The sequence below is a fragment of the Diceros bicornis genome, chromosome X (genome assembly GCF_020826845.1).
Source record: "Diceros bicornis minor isolate mBicDic1 chromosome X, mDicBic1.mat.cur, whole genome shotgun sequence".
NCBI lineage: Eukaryota > Metazoa > Chordata > Mammalia > Perissodactyla > Rhinocerotidae > Diceros > Diceros bicornis.
Window position 1 is genome coordinate 120,673,702 of NC_080781.1, and position 19,185 is coordinate 120,692,886.

A 19,185-nucleotide genomic window follows, 5' to 3' on the forward strand; every position below is an offset into this window, starting at 1 on the left:
TGGAGTGGGATAATTCCTCCTTGTATGGAACAGAGCAATTTTCTCCTGGTCTTTTCCTAGTGCCCATGGAGACTTTAGGAGCTGTGAACTCCCTAGGAGTTCTCAAGAGGGAAACAAGCTACTTTCTCGACTTCTTCAGTATTAGTGACGTACCAAATGGTTTCGAAATGGCTACCATATTACATTGGTGGCTAATTGAAGAATTTGTGTGTAACTGGTTGTTAAAGATCACATGCCCCCAAAGAGTCATTTTGAAATGATTCAGTTGTGCCTGATTTCTCTGCAGATGGCGCTTCATCCTAGAACACTATAGAATTCATCACAGAACACTACAGAATGCTCCAGCTTTGCTTAACTCATCCTTTCTCAACTCATCTGATTTAAGCATTGAATCATTTAGATCTTATGGATAATTTTGGGAGTACGAATTTTTTTGCTGTACTTTACAAATAATACATTTGAAATATTTTACAATTTCTTAGTAACAGATGTAAAGCTAAGAACAAAACTCCCCATTCTGGCTAGATAAGAAAATGTTTCAAAATATTTCAGTTGCGATTAGGGTTGTTTTCACCCAGGAAGGGCGGGGTCAGTATTTGGCCACAGTGGCAACCAACTAGGACTTGAGAGTGTAGGACCAGTGTGATTCCACAAAGATGTAAAACAGACAGCATCATATTAAACCTTAAATACTCAGAAAATGTCCAGCCACATCATTCAGTCACTCATCCCTTTCATAGTCACAACAGAAAAACATTTTATTCAGACTAGAAAAAGTTGAGAATTTTGGTACAAAACCTACCAATACTTGAAGCGGGTGCCATGCACAGTATTGGCCCTGTACACCATGCAGAAAAGCGTGGAAAGTAAAGAAAAGAGATATTTCATTATTAAAGCTTTACTGATAGAAATAATGTTTAACTAGAAAGATATTCTTTGCAATATGAATTAATCAGCACATGCGGTTCCACTAATCTCCCAGGCTTACAATTACAGTTTAGTTTTAAGATCACAAAGCCCGGTAATCAAAGTAATTCTTGGATTCTTAGGTATAAAAAGAAACATTAATTTTTCTTTAAAAGAAATACCTCAGTTAAATTACATATTTATTTTGGACAACTACATCCTAATTAATTTTTATCACGAAAGGGAGACTTTTAATTCATTACACTTATTATTTTCAAAATATGCACCAGGATCTGGTACCTGGTGCCAATAGTTCTATTTAGAGCGTTAGTCTATTATCACTGCCTCCTCCACCTCACAACCGAGGACTTGACTGTGAACATATGGCAAATAAGCTTTTCATCAAGAGGGGGCTCTCAGCCCAACAGGTTTTTATTTTGCTATTAATTAAGGGGAAAGGCATTCTTCTGACATTTGTGATCATAAATCTAGACTTTAAATTAGACAAATCCAACAAAAAAGTATAAAAACTATAAAAAATGAGTTTTTTAAATGATATCACGAAGAACTATTGTGGTTAGTAACTAGACAAATGACTGTTTTTTATGGTTTCTTTCAAAATTAATTAACTGATTAATTTATCAAGTAACCAATGGGTTTCTTCAACTCCGGGTATACAATACTATGTGTTTAGTATGTTTATATAATTAACAAGGCTTTCTAAATTAATTTTTAAAGCATGTCATTTTCATTTAATAATAGTTTCCAAACTGGGGCATTTATCATTCTGGCAATAAAAAGAAAATTACTGAACTCCCAGTGGACAGTACTTTCACTTATTCCTAAGAGACTATATGCTTGTTCTTAAAGTACTGACCCACTGGAAGAACAGTATTTCCCCCCATATAAGATATTTATTTGAACAAAATTCTGGCTTAAATTTTTCTATTCAGTTTAGTGCAAATCTGTCATGCTATTAAATATAGTTGAATGTAGGAGGTAAAAAGTATGCCGCAAAGTGTCAGGAAAATATGATAAACTGCTATATTTTTTTATATTAACTCACTTAAGAGTCAGAGGCTAAAACTACCTGTTTTATATATATATATGAAAGTGCATATATATATATATATATATATATATACACACACACACTATACTGTGATATAAATTTAAGGGTAGTTTTATTATAACTATCTTAGGCAAATCAAAGGTATATAGACTGCATATTTTTGCAATGCTGAAGCTGGGAAACACTTTTTTGAGGGTAGACCACTATATTTGAAAGTGATACCTAAGAGTCAAGAAATTAGTTTGAGACTGAATCAAGTGAATCAATCATAAGAAGCAAAAATTAGGAAATGCTAAAAAGAAAAATGTTGACAGTTTTTTCTAGTTTGATTTCAAACCATTAATTTTCAGGAATCATAGAAAAACAGTTCTATATACTAGCAGATCAAGCATAACTGCCTTGTTTTATTTCTAATCAGGATACCTGTCGACAGTCCTTGCATAAAAGCTCTTTGGAAGCTGGAGTGCATTGTACACATTCACAACATCACTAAACTCACAGTACCCAGAGCCCTGTTCTCACCTGCAGGGATAAAAGCCGGCTGCGGGAGCTGCAGGTTAGCCAGAGCCTGTTGGCAGTGGAAAACACTGGGATTAAAGACCGGGGTGGCACCATTGGTCTTTTCAAGTGCCGATCTCTTTGGTATCAGTTGAAGTGCACCAGGCTGTAGGGCCTGTGAGGGAGGGATGGATTAATAAACAGTACCAAAGAATGTAAAAAATGTACTCAAACCAAGCAAGCAGCAGTTAGATAAGATACGGCCTGGGAACCCTTTGCAAGGGTGTCCATTGAGCAAGATAACCAACTGCAGAGATGAAGCAATTCACTAGATGAGCACTTAGTCCAAATAAAAATAAATAACATACAGGGAGAAAACAGCTTTTCAACTTCACTAATTTCAACAAATAAAAAAAGAACCTCATCATTTGGGCAGGATGTGACAGGAAGCTGTCAACAGCACATAATCATTTAAAATTACATCTCAGGGACTCTCATTTATTAACCTATTAAAATGAGATTAGCAAAAGCAACAGATACAACAGAAAAGAGGTTTTTGCCAGTTAAAATTCCGATATGAATCTAGGAGATAGATGGTATACAGGTGATAAAACAGATGTCAGTAAATCAGAGTGTGATCCTAGAGCTCTATAAAACAAAATCCAACTTATACAAGGACTTCAGGTCCAAATCCTATAACTGTATCTTTCCCAACTAACATGTAAGGAAAAAGTAAATGAATTATTCCTCTCCTCCCCACCCACTTCATTCGGATACCACAGATAGTTAGCAAAATATATGCAATTCTCATTTATAGAGGCTTGCTATGCATTTCGGTATGTACCATTTGCTTTGTTAAGTCCTTATATGGTTTAATTCTAAAACATATTAGCATTTTAAAATCCTCCTTTCATGTGTACAATTCTTTCAAAATCCCACTGTGCTTATAAAACTCAATCAAACTTGCCCCTGGAAAGGATTCATTGGAAAAGTTTGACATTGCCTTTCATTTTTTTCTCAGCAAATTGCATATTACTTAAACAACATGTCCCAGCAACAACAATTAGGTATGCTCCAAATTCTTAAGGAGAAAGGAACCCTAGTGCTGAGTCACTAGCCTTCCACATGCCAAAAAGGGGCATGCCATGACCTCCTGATTCTGTGGATAAAGAAGGCCTAAATGTATCGCTATTTTCATTTGAGAACTAAATATCAACTTTTCAAGTCTTTTTTTTTCTTTTGCTGAGGAAGATTGGCCCTGGGCTAACACCTGTGCCCATCTTGCTCTATTTTATATATGGGACGCCGCCACAGCATGGCTTGATAAGCGGTGTGTAGGTCTGCACCCGGGATCCAAACCTGCAAACCCCAGACCTCCAAAGCGGAGCGTGTGAACTTAACCACTACGCCACTGAGCCAGCCCCTCAAGTTTTTTCCTTTTAAATGCATACAAGCTACTTTCAGTGAAGTCAATCTGAACTATGCACATGAACATGAACAGGGTAAAAAATCTCTGTTTCACAAAGCATTTCAACTCTGAATCCTGAAAAATATAGAAAGCTTAAATTTCTTTAGGAAGCCTCCTTTGTTTAATCTTATCTCAAACAAATTCCTATGGGCCAATTCGACCTCACCACTAAGACTCTGCTCTGATCAGTTACTCAGAAAGGAATTTTATATTGATGTCTAAAAGTACCAGTTGAAGGCCTACTATATAATATTTAACTCTCTACATGGAAATTTGTGGCTAACTCATATGCATTCTACCAAATACACCCAAATTATCAGAAATGGGCACGTACATCTGAAGGCCCCATGACTAAGCAAGGGACAGGTGCAGAATGGCACAAGCGAGCCATTCCTTGTACATCCAATGCATACGAGAACCTTTATTTTTAAGGGGCCAACTGTATTCCTCTCCTGTATAATAGGCTCATGCCCCTTTCTGAACTCTGTGCCACCAACAGAAATAATCCAAAAATTGGAGACTTAAATTCTGCATTGAACATTCTGGATACTTTCCTGTTTTCAAGCTTAAAATTCCCTCGTTCAAAAGAATTTAAGAAAAAAATATTTGGTGAAGCCTTTTTTAACATTCGTTAACAGATTATGTTGTTCAGATCAAGGGAGAAAATAAATTTGTTCTACTTTGGGGCTCAGATCTTTCACAAAGTAATGGGTTTAGTTCTGAGAGAACACGGGTATTAAGAAAATGGAACAAGTCCAAAATTGGTGCGGGGTCCTTAAAGCCATATTCTATGAGAAAAGTTTGGAGAAATTTGGGGTATTTGGCTTAGAGAAAAGACAAGAGAGTCACACTCATATGAAATAGGGATGGATTTATTTTTGTAATTAAATAAGTGTAAGTTCCAGTTATAGCAAGATAGATTTCAACTGAACATGAGAAAAAACTTCTTAACAGAAAAGTATGTTAAAAATAAATGTATCTCTCTCATGAAAAAGTAAGGCCTGTGTCACGGGCTTGAGGGTCATGTAGATGATTTTTTCCACAGCCAGGAAACATGAGGTTTCCTCAGGGTTTTGTCCCTTAATGAGGTTAGACCCTAATACAAGAGAAAAGGCCCAGATTGAAAAAGAAAGAAATAGCAAGCTGCCTATCAAAACAACTGATAGCTGTGACAAGTTTAAGTAATCACAATTCCTATTTCTCAACCCATCACACTGTAGTGTTATGCAAATATTTTTCCTACCTCCTACCTTTCAGTGTTAAGTAGAACTAACTTTCCCCCCAAACTAACTTGCTAGGGCAACTCAATAGCCAGGCTTCTTCTCTCAACCATGTGGAAATTTCCCCCAGTCTTGGCTGGATGCTATCTTGACACCCCACCTCCACAAAGGAAAGAGAACCTTAACCTATGGAAAATTAGAACCTACTTACCATCCCATCTTCCAAGGCCTCTGTTTTCGAAAGGCATTAAGGATGTTACTAGCAAAGTGCCCAGGAAGGTGGCTCACAGGGCAGGGAGGCAATTTTCTGCCATTTTAGGAATATTAAGGTTAGTTAGGCTATAAAAAACACTCAAAAATAATTTATTGTTTAAATTATATAATTTACTCTTTCTCAAAAAATGGGAGAAAAAGCACAGTAGATTAAAATTATTAGTAAAGCTTTTAAACAATTATGTTTAGAAATTTTTATTGAATGAATTAGAATAAATAGCTTCTCTCTTTTCTAGCTTATAACCTTGGCTATTCATATTAAGGCCCACTCATGACTATCCAAGATTATGGTTACAGGATATTAGACAAGTTGAGGAATATACTAATCATTTACCCCAAAATAGTCCACAAGTCCTGGCCTGTTCTTACCATCGCGTTGGCAGCTGAATGGTTCATCTGGTGATGAGCTGCCTTGAGTTTGGCTTGCAAGTGTGCAGGAGGATGAAAGTACTTGCATTTCTCCCGGGAACATCGACCTTTGATGTAATCCATGCAGATAGTCACGGTATTATCACTTGCCTCAATCATGGAAACATCTGTGGGGTGAGCATAGCGGCAATCGTTCTCACCACGGGTACAATTTCCACGTTGAAATTCTCGGCAAACCTCCAAGAGAAAGAAAACACATCACATTCATGCTTGGAAGGTGATTAACTTTTATTTATTTTGCCAGTGAATGTAAGAGCAATAGTATATATTATTTTGTCATCTATTTATGAGAAATCTAAAAAGCTGAAAGATAGTGTAAAGCCATATTCACTATGAGATGTAAACAGACAACATTTCTATTCCTAGAAAAAAAATTCTGTTCTTCCCAAAGGAGAGTCATCTGTTTTCCTTACGTTGGAATAAAAGTGCTTAAAAGTATGGTTGAAAACCAATTTTTAATCCTCCACTCAACACATAGCTTAAAGTGTAATTAGCTGAGTTTGCAAGAGGGGGTTATTTTGCTAAGGTCCAAGATGAGCCTTTTCACACAGTAATGTGCTTTGCCACAAGCAGACTTGTGGACCATGACTGAATCACGTATACAATCAGATTCCATGAGGATACATTGCAAAGCATTTAAGGAGCTGCCAACAGAGCTGACTTTTTAAGAGACTGACTAATTATTTATTTCAATTTATGAAGAATTACAATAAGAGAAGTTTGAAGGCCTTCCACAAATCAAAAAGCTGTTTGAAATTTCTTTTAAATTTTCTTTTCTAAGGCATCAAGGGATATTTATTATCTAGTACATCATTCTTAAAATGGATAAAAAGGTTTAGACACTATGAGACTCATTTACATTCTGTATTCATAGATACTTAGATTAGTCTACTTTTTTTTTTCAGTTTGATTATTCTGGCAAGAAGAGACTCATCAACAAATACAGTAAGCCCAGTCTGGAAAGGTGAAGCCTGGGTAAAAGAAGCACTCCCACCAGACTTCCTGTGCCATAGCAAAGGAGATGCACAGTCTGTGGTTGGGTACACCAAGACATTGTTTGACCTACTGTACAACTGAATCAGTGCACTTCAGAACAGGGTATAATTGCAGTAGTAAAATGTTTAACATTTGTCTGAGGTTGTACTCCATAAGCTAAAAAACCCAGGCACACTTATTTAAAGCATCCAAAACATTGAGCTCTGAGAATGTTGCTTTATGCATAAGATTAATGTCTACCCTATACATATTTATACATTTCTACCCAAATACCTCCAATTTATCTGAACGCATCAGTTTTGGACCAGCAGCTCCTGGCAATGCGAGAGGCGGGTTTCCAGAAATCAGAACAGGTGCATTTGGTAACAGTTCGGCAGGAACCAGGCCCATTCCAGGATGAGGTAAGTAAGGATTGAAAGCCATGGCAGGATTAGCTGCAAGCGATGGAGTCATAGGAAAAGAAGCCTGTGTGTTTAAAAGAGAAAAAAGGTGTTAGAGGCAAGCAGATTACTCCTATTATTACACAAGGAGGCATTCTTTCAAAAACCCTAAGCCATATCAAAATTTACCATTGTGCCTTCTGATTAATTTTAGTCTCATACTAATTCCCATTATAAGAATTTCTTATAAACCAGCAAATCTCTTTGAGTAACATATTTATTGGTAAACTGATAAAACAAACCACATAGTTTTAACAGTCATGAATTTGCCAAATTAAATCTCACTGATGGAGTCGGTTCCAAATGTCACCAGTGATATCAGACATACGGGCAGTCTGCCTGGTCTCCTTACACAGGCACGGCCTTTGCAGGCCGACTTCAGGTTCTCTTGAAAGCCCTCTTTGTTTCATATGCCACCTTCCTCTTCCCCATCAGTACTGCTTGACTCTAAGGCTGCCTGTCCTACCACAGTTCCCACCTGTCTACCAAACACTTGCTTCTCTTTTTGGCCCGCTATCAATTATTGAAGACAGCAAGGAGTTGAGGAAGAAAGGGCTAGATTAAAAAGAGTGAGAACTCTAACAACTTCTTGCCGTCTACCTAAAATGAGATTGGTGTGGTCATTTTTTTTTTTAAATTAGGGGTCCTATTTCACAAACTAATCTGACTTGCTTAGGTAGGGGGCCAGGTGATAGCCACAGTTCAAAAGGAGGCCATAAAAATGCTACAAGGACCCCTGTTAGGCAGGAAGAAATAAGATAACAGGATTATAAGGTACATAAACTAGACTATAACTTGTAAAGAAAAGCCTTAGAAATGCAAAAGGCTCTTACTGGTGTTTCTATTTTTTGAAAGTCCTGATCTCAAAGAGTTTGATATGTGCATTGCCTTTATTATCTGTAACCACACAATTTATCACTCCACTATTCTGTTGTCCAGTTTGTTCCACACGGGGGTGTCTTTTCTTCTCAATGTGGTTATAATTTCTTTGATAGTTCTCTTTTCTCCCCCTATAGTACCCAATACTTAGTGAATGACTGATTGAGTGATATAGTCAATGATAAAGTTTAAAAATAAATTTAAATATTTTAATGAATTAATAGATCATGGTTAAATGTAGTACATTTCTAATCGTGACTCTATAAGGTAGTTAGTGCATTGTTGTGCAACTGGTGGTGTCTCACTCTGTATTACTAATGGCATGTGTTCTTTCTTGCTTTCTTCTTATTTCTTTCACTAAAAAAAAAACAACGAGGGGGCCGGCCCGGTGGCGCAAGCGGTTAGGTGCGCGCGCTCCGCTGCGGCGGCCCGGGGTTCGCTAGTTCGGATCCCGGGCGCGCACCGACGCACTGCTTGGTGGGCCATGCTGTGGCGGCGTCCCATATAAAGTGGAGGAAGATGGGCACCGATGTTAGCCCAGGGCCATCTTCCTCAGCAAAAAAAAAAAGAGGAGGATTGGCGGATGTTAGCTCAGGGCTGATCTCCTCACAAAAAAAAAAACAAAAAACAAAAAACAATGAATCCGTTGCACTGCCAAGCTGTGCCCACACCTTCTGTTAAATCACATTAATAGAAATAGCTCTAAATACAAGCAGAATAGGAGGCTGTGGAGTGTGAAGTAAGGAGCAATATATATTCACTGCCCCACCTCCTAGTCTGACGTGTAATTTTCACCAGCACAGCATTCTCCATGAAGCCTGTGTTATAAACCACACTCAACTTAGAAGGAAGGGCTTCCCCATTAGCACTCTGCCTTAGATGAGTTTATTAAATTAGCTAATTGGCGCCTTAGGAAGGACAGAAAGAACCTGGCCCTCCCTGAACTGACAAGACTCACTAGAGTGAGTAGAGAAGGCATGGTGGCCAAGAGCTTTAAGAGGAAAAGGACAACACCAGGTGCCAGGAAAGATGATGGAGCACTCAAGGGAGGTGGTTTATGGTTTGAGGACAAACAGCCAAGGGCTGACCCAGCCTAACTAGGCACTGTGAGGTAAGAGGCTATAGGGACATGTCATACTTCTTACTGAATGGATATGAAGCCCCAGGAATTAGCTGATGTCATATAATTTTATATAATGAGACATGAATCTCTTGGAAACAGCCACCCAGGCATGCTTCAACAATAAGGCAGACTTTACCAATTCAATGATTCACGGCTGTCTCAAAATCAGCAAGAATCTCTTATGGTAAAAACTCCATATTTGAACCACACAGTAGTACTCTTTGTTTTACTTCTTTTTTCTCTCTGATTTGCATAGTAAATTTCTCACTGAAGTCACCAGCCTCTTCTCCTGGATACTTTTTGCTTTTGCCTTTTACAGAACTGAAAAAAATCACTATTACATTTTTTTAAACTATTGAATTAAAAGAAAGACCTGCAAGTGAGTGGATTTTACAGATTAAAAAAATCATCATTTACTGATAAATACTGATCAATTAATAATATTTAAACCTAATATACATGTAAATGATGCTTCCTATTTACAGTAGCTCTGAACTTCTGTAATTTTTTTCCTTCCTTTTTTGGGGAAATATTTCTGGTTAACTTGTGCTTTCTTTGGAATATATTTTAACCTTCTTAGGTTTGTTATATGCTCTACATGTATGAAAACAAGCTGTAAATGAATTAAAAGTTTATATAAAAAGTGCAAGGGGCTTGCTGAAAATGTTTAGATGTTTTAAGGTCTCACCACAAACCACACTGTGCCATCTTTAGGTTTTAAAATGAGTATTACTAGCTTTTATGACCATTTCCTCCTTGAGTATAAACTTCATTCTATAACACTGTTTATTGAGAAGAAGCAAGTTCTTCTATTCCCAACCCTGGGGTGTAGGCAGGAACTCCTGAGCTTCTTATTTATTTTCAAATGGACATTTCTGTTTTCTCACCATCACCTCTGCCCCAGGGTAACTACTCCATTTCATGAATTTGAACATTCAAGGGCTTACCTTTGGCTAACATCCACCTGTTAAGTCAAGCATAGTACCTATATTGCCGCCCTTGATGTCAGTTGAGCTAACATGAACCAATATGTGGGGTAATATTTATAAAAGAAAAAGGTTCCTAACAGGTTGAATCTGATTTCTATTTATAGCCTGAAATGGTCTCAACACTTAAATACGTTTCAGATAATCACTAAATATTTGAAAATATGAGAAAGCTTTTCCTCCTAGAACAAGAGGTGTGGATTTTCATCTTTCTTTGAGTCTTATAAAACCAACAAAAATGGTGGAGACAATGGATTTTATGAATAAAATAAAAAGATCACCTAGACAATTATTTACTCTCAGTGTCTCTAGCAGTATTAGCTCCTAGGGTAGGAATTCCTATGAGTTCACACTGACTTGCACAGTACCTAGGCACTATGAGGGCCTTAGGAAATGCCTCCTAAAAATCAATGAATCATCTCTAGAACAGCAGCCCCTAATCTTTTTTTGAGTCCTGGACTTCTCTGAGAGTCAGATGAGAGCTGTGGACCCTGTCCATGGAAAAATTCATGTGTGCACAAAATGTTGCATGTGATCTCAAGAAGTTCAAGGACATCAATGAAACTCACCCCTGGTGTGGGGTTATGGACGAGGTACTGTTTAAGAGCTTGTATTCTAGGGAAAGGGCTGGCAAACTGCTGTCTGTGAGCCAAATCTGACCCACCCTGTTTTTGTATGGCCAGAATGGTAAGCATGGTTTCTATGTTTTTAAATGGTTGAAAAAAACAAAAGATGAATAATATTTCACAACACATGAAAATTATATGAAATTCATATTTCAATACCCATAAATAAATTCCATTGTGCTTATTAGACCTGTATTACAAAAAGTTGTAGATATTTGTTTTCTTTATTGTTATACAAGTACCTAAATAATATCCTCAACCTTGCCTCTTGTCCCACAAAGCCTAAAATACTTACTTAGTCATTTACAGAAAAGTTTGCTGACCCTTGTTCTAGAGGATTCCAAAAAAAATAAAGCACTCTCTCAGTTTCTGGAGTAAAGGACTAATTATATATAATTCTATTGACATGAATTTAACACTTGTGGCAAGATTTCACAAGTTGAAAAAGTTTGGCTTTAGAAACCAATACTAAAGTATTCACTAAAATGTCCTTTTAGTTACTAAAATTAGGGTTAACTATTTGTTTATAGAACAATAACTACTCAGTGACTAAGAATGGGGAGATAGATGGAATCTTGTGAAGGTAAAATTTTAGGAGACACCACATATCGGTCTTAAAAGATTCTGAAGCACCTTTGAATAATAATACAATTCAATGAAAAACTCTGCCTCCAATAAATTGTCTAGTTTACACATACATTTTGGGAACATTGACTTATTACTTAAAATGGGTTATTCCTCAAGCTAGTATAAAGAAATAAAAATTAAATGTTATGCTAAAGCAATATTTGTGTTTCCCCAACAGCCTAGATATATCTGTAGTTACTGTAATAATATCCAAGGTCAGTTACAATTATTGTTGGATGAATGCAAAATACTTGAAGCCACTTCTCCTAATCCTGGCCTGAAGTCAACCTAATAATTGAGGCCTTCCCTCTCTGAGCTCCTGTCTAAAGGTAGATTACTAAACATTTTCTTTTATAGGGTGGTAAACATTTGGTAACAGTTTGTTGACTTGATTTTAATACTAGAAAAGTAGCACTCAACTTTTACTGGCATTCATAATACCTTAATTTTATTGCTCATTTACAAGAATTTATATAGTATAAAAGGAAGCCCCTTTCACTGTTACCATGCATATTTCTATCCTTAGATAACCCCAAAACACATTGAAATGTATAATTTTAGTTTCCATCAGACTTTACTATCTGTTCACATGGATGACAACTGAATAATCTTGTTTCACAGGTTTTGCTTGGTCATCTCCACACTCTTTGAGTGATATGCTGTGGAAACTGAAGTAGCCAAAAGGCACCCTGTAGGAGGCCCACATAACCTCCAGACTAGTTAATTGGTCCCTCAGTAATTGGGAGTTAACTTTATAAACAGACGCAAGCTGATAGTGGTGTTTATGTGCTAACCATACTTGTTAATGAATAAGTCACTGTGGCCCAAGAGAGCTAAGGAAAAAAAAAAATAAGTTCAAGGGTCAAAAGTGACTAGTTGTCCTCACCTAGACCTGGCTTTTCTGACCTTTTAATCACAGAAGTCTCCAAGTAAGAGGAAGCATTGAAGGTACGCAGTTACACAAAGGATCAATAGATTATTATGGGTATAAAAGGTGTAAACTATAGCATGCAAGAGAGGGTATATCATGGTTTGGATCTGCCTGTATTTGGTGGAGGAGAAGCTGCAAAGCAGGCCGGGAGTTATAATGGAGTACCTCAACACAGATTAGCATAACACCAGGTGATTCCTACAGGTAAGAATCTAGCAGGAGGGTAAATGACTTCTTCATTATATGGGCAAGGCCATTTTGACTTTGTTCCTGAGAAGTGAACAAGAACTAATGTAAAAATTATTTGTCAGTGAACCACCATGTAATAATAATGACAATTCAATTAACTTTAGTATTCCACTAGGAAAGGAAAAGTATAAGACAAATCAAGTGGTTACCCAATTTTAACAAATGGTATGAAAGAAAATATGGATATGGGGGGCGGGGAATGTCAAGAGCTGACAAAAGCAAAGAACCCACAGGAAGCCTGGAGACTAGAAACATCTTAATGCAAGTCCAGGATAAATGGATGCTAAGAGTTACAATTATCAGAAGTTCAACAAGGAAACACTACCACCACCAAAACAACAACACAAATCAAAACGAAACCTTTCATGGTTGATAGAGAACTCTATGGAGAAAAAAAGAAAAGCCCAAAAATATAAAAATACAGAGGATCAGGGACAAATCAGAAATTAAGGGGATCACAAAAACATTAATTCACTATCTTGCTATTGTTAGATCATACATTCCTAGAGGGTAGAAACTGTTTCTAGTTAATCTTTTTATCCACCTCTTAACCCTTTTAAATGCCTGGCACAGAGTAGAGCTCAATAAATATTTACTGAATTGAAAGAAAAAGGATTTCTAAGCCGTTAATTCCTTTTAGGTTTGCCATTCAGAAAAATCCAATTCAAATATCACAGTACAAAAAAAACACTTAGAGATCAAAAGTAGTGGCAGAGAGACTGAAGAAATCCATCAGTTTTGCTCTCTACTGAGGAACACTTTAAGCAGAATGCCACTCCCAAACGGTCTTTTGATATAGATGTGAAATGCTAGATCAAACAGTATGAGAAGCACAAGGTATTTTATACACACTCACACATGCATGTGCGTGCACACACATACACACATATGTATGTATGCATTTTTTTAATTGGAGTGGCTAAATCATCAGTACCAGAAGAGGTGCTGAAAAAACGGTTTAGTGATATTATAGACCAAAATATGCAACTTCTTATTACAAAATGTGTGGTTCCAGGGGACTAGCAAATTGTTAATATGACTGGCATCCACAGAATGATTTAAGAGAGGAGACTAGGCAAAAAAGAGTTTAAAGTATTTAATAGATCCATAAAAGACATTAAGGCAAGTTAGGATTGTTTGGGGGACCAGTTTAACTTTAAGATTATTATCAGGTATGGGGGGTAACCACAGGCTTTACACTAGCTCTCCTGATGGCCCTTTCTGTGACAAACTACCAAACTATATTGATCTGAGCAAGAGGATGGTTTTGTTAAGAAAAAAAATCATCCACTATAGGTGAGATTGTCAAGCATTGGTTTTATTTATTGTTGCTGTTGTTGTTTTGCTTATCTTCCATCAGTGAAAAAGATTTTCATAGAGCCCACTAAAATTCCTGCCTTCATCTCACTCTTGATCAACAGCAAGAAATTTTGAGGTAGCTGGCTGTAGCTCAGACTGTGACCAAGAACAGAGAAGCTAACAGGCCCACATAGTCTCATTAGCACTAGGCTCTAACCAATTGAGCTAACCAGCCCCAGAGAAGGACACAAAATGGGCTGAGATGAGATTACGTTTAATTTACCCCATGGGAATATATGAGGGAGGATAAAGGAAGAATGTTGAGATTAGTTACTATCAAAGAAACTGGACACTGTAAAAGATATCATGTACAAATGCCCTCTGTTTGGCTGCAACAGCGTAGCATTTTCGTTTAACTTTTGAAAAAATAGATTTCACATTGCATATTAACAGAGTTGGGGCAAGGCAGCAAATCTACTGCTGGTGTGATTTCATTTGTTTTACTATAAAAGGAGCTTTAAGCTGTGTGACATACACAGCCTCGGTATAGGACCTGAATAACTTTGCTACTTTGGATCAGTAATTGCAATCAGGAGTGAATCCAGATCTGTGGGGCCTAAAGCTTAGGCAGTTGGGTGGGGGAGGGGAGCCTTAAGAACAAAGAATACAGAAACATATTTTGCAAATTTTACAAACATTGTAAACGCATTGCTGGGGCTCCTCCCAGGGCCTTGGAAGGAGACTGTGCAAATGAGGGGCCCTGAAGGTTGGAAGACTGTGCAAATGAGGGGCCCTGAACCTTCACTAACCTCAGGGTAAGTCTACCCCTGGGAACAACTTGTTGAAACACATAAATAATGTTAGGTTTCAGTCGCTATACCTAAAAGTAAAATTTTGTCTAATCTTTTCAAAAATGTAGTAAAATCCAGATGAAATTTTGGGCTCATAGCATGGTATTACTTCCGGCACTCCTGTGATGTGATTTGGTCAACCTTAGCCAATGTGGAACTTTACAGGATAATAACAGTCATAATTATATTAAGAGCATATTAACCTCATAATTACAAATTGCATGTCATCTACTGACTTGAACATTTTGCAAAAATTACTTTACAAAATATTTAAAGTCACCACATCAAGATGAAAGAGCTAAATATCATTTATCATTTCTCGAGTAGGTAAACTAAGAAATCCACTTGAAGAACCTTCATTAAAATACACTATAATTTCTGTACTGACCATGGGACTGGTAATCTAGAATATGGAAAGTTTTCTTTTCCATGAAATCTACAAAATGTCGTGCCCACCTTTTTCATGATAATTTTTAATAGGAGAGCCATGACAATATGGAGACAGCATAAATATTTGTCAATAAAGTTAACGTGAACTAGAAAAACTGTAACTCTGAGGTGAATATGCAAAATGTATAATGTATTTTGGTGAGGGAAGGATACTATCCTTTTGTCTATAACTACTGAATCACTTAGCCAGCCCTGATGGTCTAGTGGTTAAGATTTGGCACTCTCACCACTGGGGGCCCGGGTTCATTTCCTGGTCAGGGAACCACCACCAGTATTTCAAATACCAGCAGCATGACCCATGGTGGACAGGCTTCAGCGCAGCTTCCAGACTAAGACAGCCTAGGAAGAAGGACCTGGCCACCCACTTCCGAAAAAACTGGGCATAAAAACCCTATGAACAGCTGCAGAGCATTGTCTGACATAGTGCTGGAAGATGAGAGGATGGTGCAAAAAGACTGGGCAGGGTTCTGCTCAGCTCTGCTGTACACAGGGCCGCTAGGAGTCAGAATCTTCTCAATGGCACTAACAACAAACTAAATCATCTAACTACTTACCATTTTCAAAAATTAAAAAGTAAATAAATATTTTGCAATTTTACTTCTATTCACTTAAAACTGTCCTAGCCCAAAGTTTCAAAGAGCAACATACAGTAGTCTCCCCTTACCCATGATTTCACTTTCCAAGGTTTCAGTTCAATGCGCTCCAAAAATATTAAATGGAAAATTCCAGAAATAAACAATTCATAAGTTTTAAATCACGCACTGTTCTGAGTAGCATGATAAAATCTCACATCATCCTGCTCCATCCCGCCCACAACGTGAATCACCCCTTTGTCCAATGGATCCACGCTGTATACACTACTCACTTGGTAGTCAGTCACTTAGTAGCCCTCTGGGTTATCAGATCGACTGTTGTGGTATCACAGTGCTCATGTTCAAGTCACCCTTATTTTACTTAATAATGTCCCCAAAGTGCAAGAGGAGTGATGCTAGCAATTCAGATATGTCAAAGAGAAGCAGTAAAGTACCTCCTTTAAGTGAAAAGGTGAAAGCTCTCAACTTAATAAGGAAAGGAAAAAGATTGTATGTTGAGGTTGCTAAGATCTACGGTAATGAATCTTCTATCCGTGAAATTGGGAAGAAGGAAAAAGAAATTCCTGCCAGTTTTGCTGTCACACCTCAAACATGTATGTATATGAAAAAACATAGTATATATAGGGTGGGGTACTATCCGCAGTTTCAAGCATCCACTGGGTGTCTTGGAACGTATCCCCCAAGGATAGGGGGGACTATTGTAATACCTTATAGCTCCTATTTAATAAAAGAAAGAAAACATTAAAAGCAATGCAGTCTAAAAATAATGATATTATTCATTCATTAGTATATCTCCCATCCCCCTATCTACTGGAACTGCCTATATTTTCCCCTTTTGGTTCTGAAGTGCTACATCACCTTCACTCTTACTATATTAATGTCAGCTAAAAATACAAGCTTGTTTATGATAAATGTATTTGGTAAATAGAATTATAAAAATATGTTAGAAATGCGGAGGGTCCAGACAGACCTCAGATGATTCTATCTGAGATAAAGGAAAAGCCTAGAGTGAAACCCATGTTCACAGCTTCCGTGGTTTGGAACATCATAACTTGGCCACAGGAACGAAAGCCGTGAAATACATACAGCAGACCAGAGGATTTGGCACACCCCAATGGCTGAGCCAAATGGGCTGAGCCAATAACCTCTATATAAATCATCAGGTGAATACACTCGACTGGGCCAAGTTCACCTGTGTGTAAAGAACTGCTTCCACGTGAATCACCACATTCAAAGAGAGACACTAAAGGAATTGACTAGCTATGGACAGGTCTATATTATGCAAAATGTCTAAATCAAAAATATGTTAATAGCCTTATAACATGATATCAACTTTATACATACATACATACCACCAAGCAGTGACAATCCTTCCTCCCTACAATGAAAATTTCTAGCTGTGAAATTGAAATTTTAAAACATTAGCTTTGCTTGTGAGTAATCCAGTGTGACTACTTTTCCTAAAATTCTTCTACAGTGCTCATGTTTGCCTCCTAATCATGCCAAGGGGAGTTCTTAAACTTCTAATTTTTTTCTATGAACATCAGAAACTCTCTCTTAAACTGCATTGAAAAATACTAGGGAGCCATACCCTTTGTCTCACTTGCTAAATTTCCTCAATAAAGCTAACAAAAGCTTTCAGAGGTGGAATTTTATACCAGCAAATGTCAATTCAGACCTGTTAAATACAGTGAACAAAACTTGCCTGCTATAGCAAGCATTCTACCCAAATTTACTAGGTGTGGCTTTTATTCATTGTTCAGTCACACTGAACAGAATCTGTTCTCCAGCTACCATCCCATTTAGGTTGACATTCTCTTTTTCTGGGGGCTTATAATAAGCAAACCATACTCAGTTTTCCAAAAGCAGATATACTTTTCTGGTATCCTAGAAACAGATCAAAGCATACTTTGTGGAAAGACCTGAAGTTCAAGCCAGTGATACCAAATGGGTCTTAATATGCAATCATACAAACATCAGGACTGGAAATGTAAACAAAACCTTGACTATTTTAGAGAAAAGAATCAGATTATTGGGTGGAGGGGTGGTTAAAAGGGACAGAGAGTTGTTTAGAGAGAGTAAGTACCAGAGAAATTCAGCAAAATCATACGTTATTTCTATAGCAATATCAAGATCCATAATAAAGAACATTTCTTTCAAATCAGACTGGTAAATGTCACTTAAAATGGCTCACACTAGCTCAGTTACAACACGCCTACAAAGCAGCTTTCAAGATCACAAAAGAGGATCATATCAAACATCTCAGGGTTAGTTTTCTTGTACACAAAGTAACTGTAGAAATTAATCTTTTATCAGTTTATCACATCACAACAACCATTGTTAAATAATCTACAAGGTAGAAAAGCAATTTCCAATTGTTCCCTGGGGTCTTCTAAGCAATGTTTTGTATTTCGTGATGTGCTAGAGAATAAATTGTACTCCTGTAAGTCGTATCAGTCATGTTCTGTAGCCTGAAATCTGAAATTACCCTCATTGAAGAAAAGAAGGAAATGTATTCTATTCTAGAAAGCATGGAGAATCAAATTAGAAAGCACAAGAGGCCAGAAAACTCAATGGATCTCTCATCAGTCTCTAAAAAACCCATTCCCTATTCTCCAGTGAGAGCCAGCATGATCAATGATGCACAAAGGGTTGAGACTTAGAATGGAGAGACTCTACGGGAAGCTGAATAGAAGATGAATAGTCAGCCTTCTGTCTTGACCCCTATTTTAGCCCAGGCCTTGCTCTCCGATCCTCTGAAACAGGGCATTTGATTGGTGCCCTGATGTTGTCCCTTGACCTAGGAAAAGATATATGCTCCAGGTCTATAGGAAAAGCTGGGCTCAGGTGTATGGTAAAATCTGTTGTCTATTCTCTGCTCAGTCTGAAATTGGGACATCCCATGAGAGGCTGAGAGTAGCTAACAGTGGGTGAAAAGCTCCCTTGCTTTATTACTCATCTAGTTGCATTTTCTGGACTCACCAAGCACATTCATTTCTCTGTGGCTTTGTTCATACTATTCTCAGTTTCTAGAAGACTTTCTCTTCCCTATCCCTTTAGAAGTAGGGAGGAACCGAAATACTTCAGTGTGTGAAACCCCAGGCAAGAGTTTGAAGAAGGCGTTCAACTATGTAAAGTATTACTAAAGGTCAAAGAGGCGCTCTGAGGAGCTCACTGGTGACCTTCTGGGAACTAATTTATAATGCAATTAATCAGCACTGAGTTCCAAGGCAAATGTTTTTGGCAAACTAATAGTATAGGACATGAAA

The 19,185-nt window shown here is 37.5% G+C and overlaps 1 protein-coding gene across 5 annotated transcripts in view; it reads right to left on the minus strand.

Moving 5' to 3' along the window:
* Window positions 1-19,185, minus strand: part of MBNL3 (muscleblind like splicing regulator 3) — a 117,905-nt gene that overhangs the window by 12,192 nt on the left and 86,528 nt on the right. For 4 of the 5 annotated variants that reach the window (XM_058536729.1, XM_058536727.1, XM_058536731.1 and 1 more), the window contains 4 exons: window positions 7,136-7,327; window positions 5,807-6,043; window positions 2,501-2,651; window positions 803-838 (listed from right to left, as the gene is read on the minus strand). In XM_058536729.1, coding sequence (XP_058392712.1) covers window positions 803-838; window positions 2,501-2,651; window positions 5,807-6,043; window positions 7,136-7,327 — 616 coding nt within the window. The remainder of the gene's footprint in view (window positions 1-802; window positions 839-2,500; window positions 2,652-5,806; window positions 6,044-7,135; window positions 7,328-19,185) is intronic. The other variant, XM_058536728.1, reaches the window with a different exon arrangement.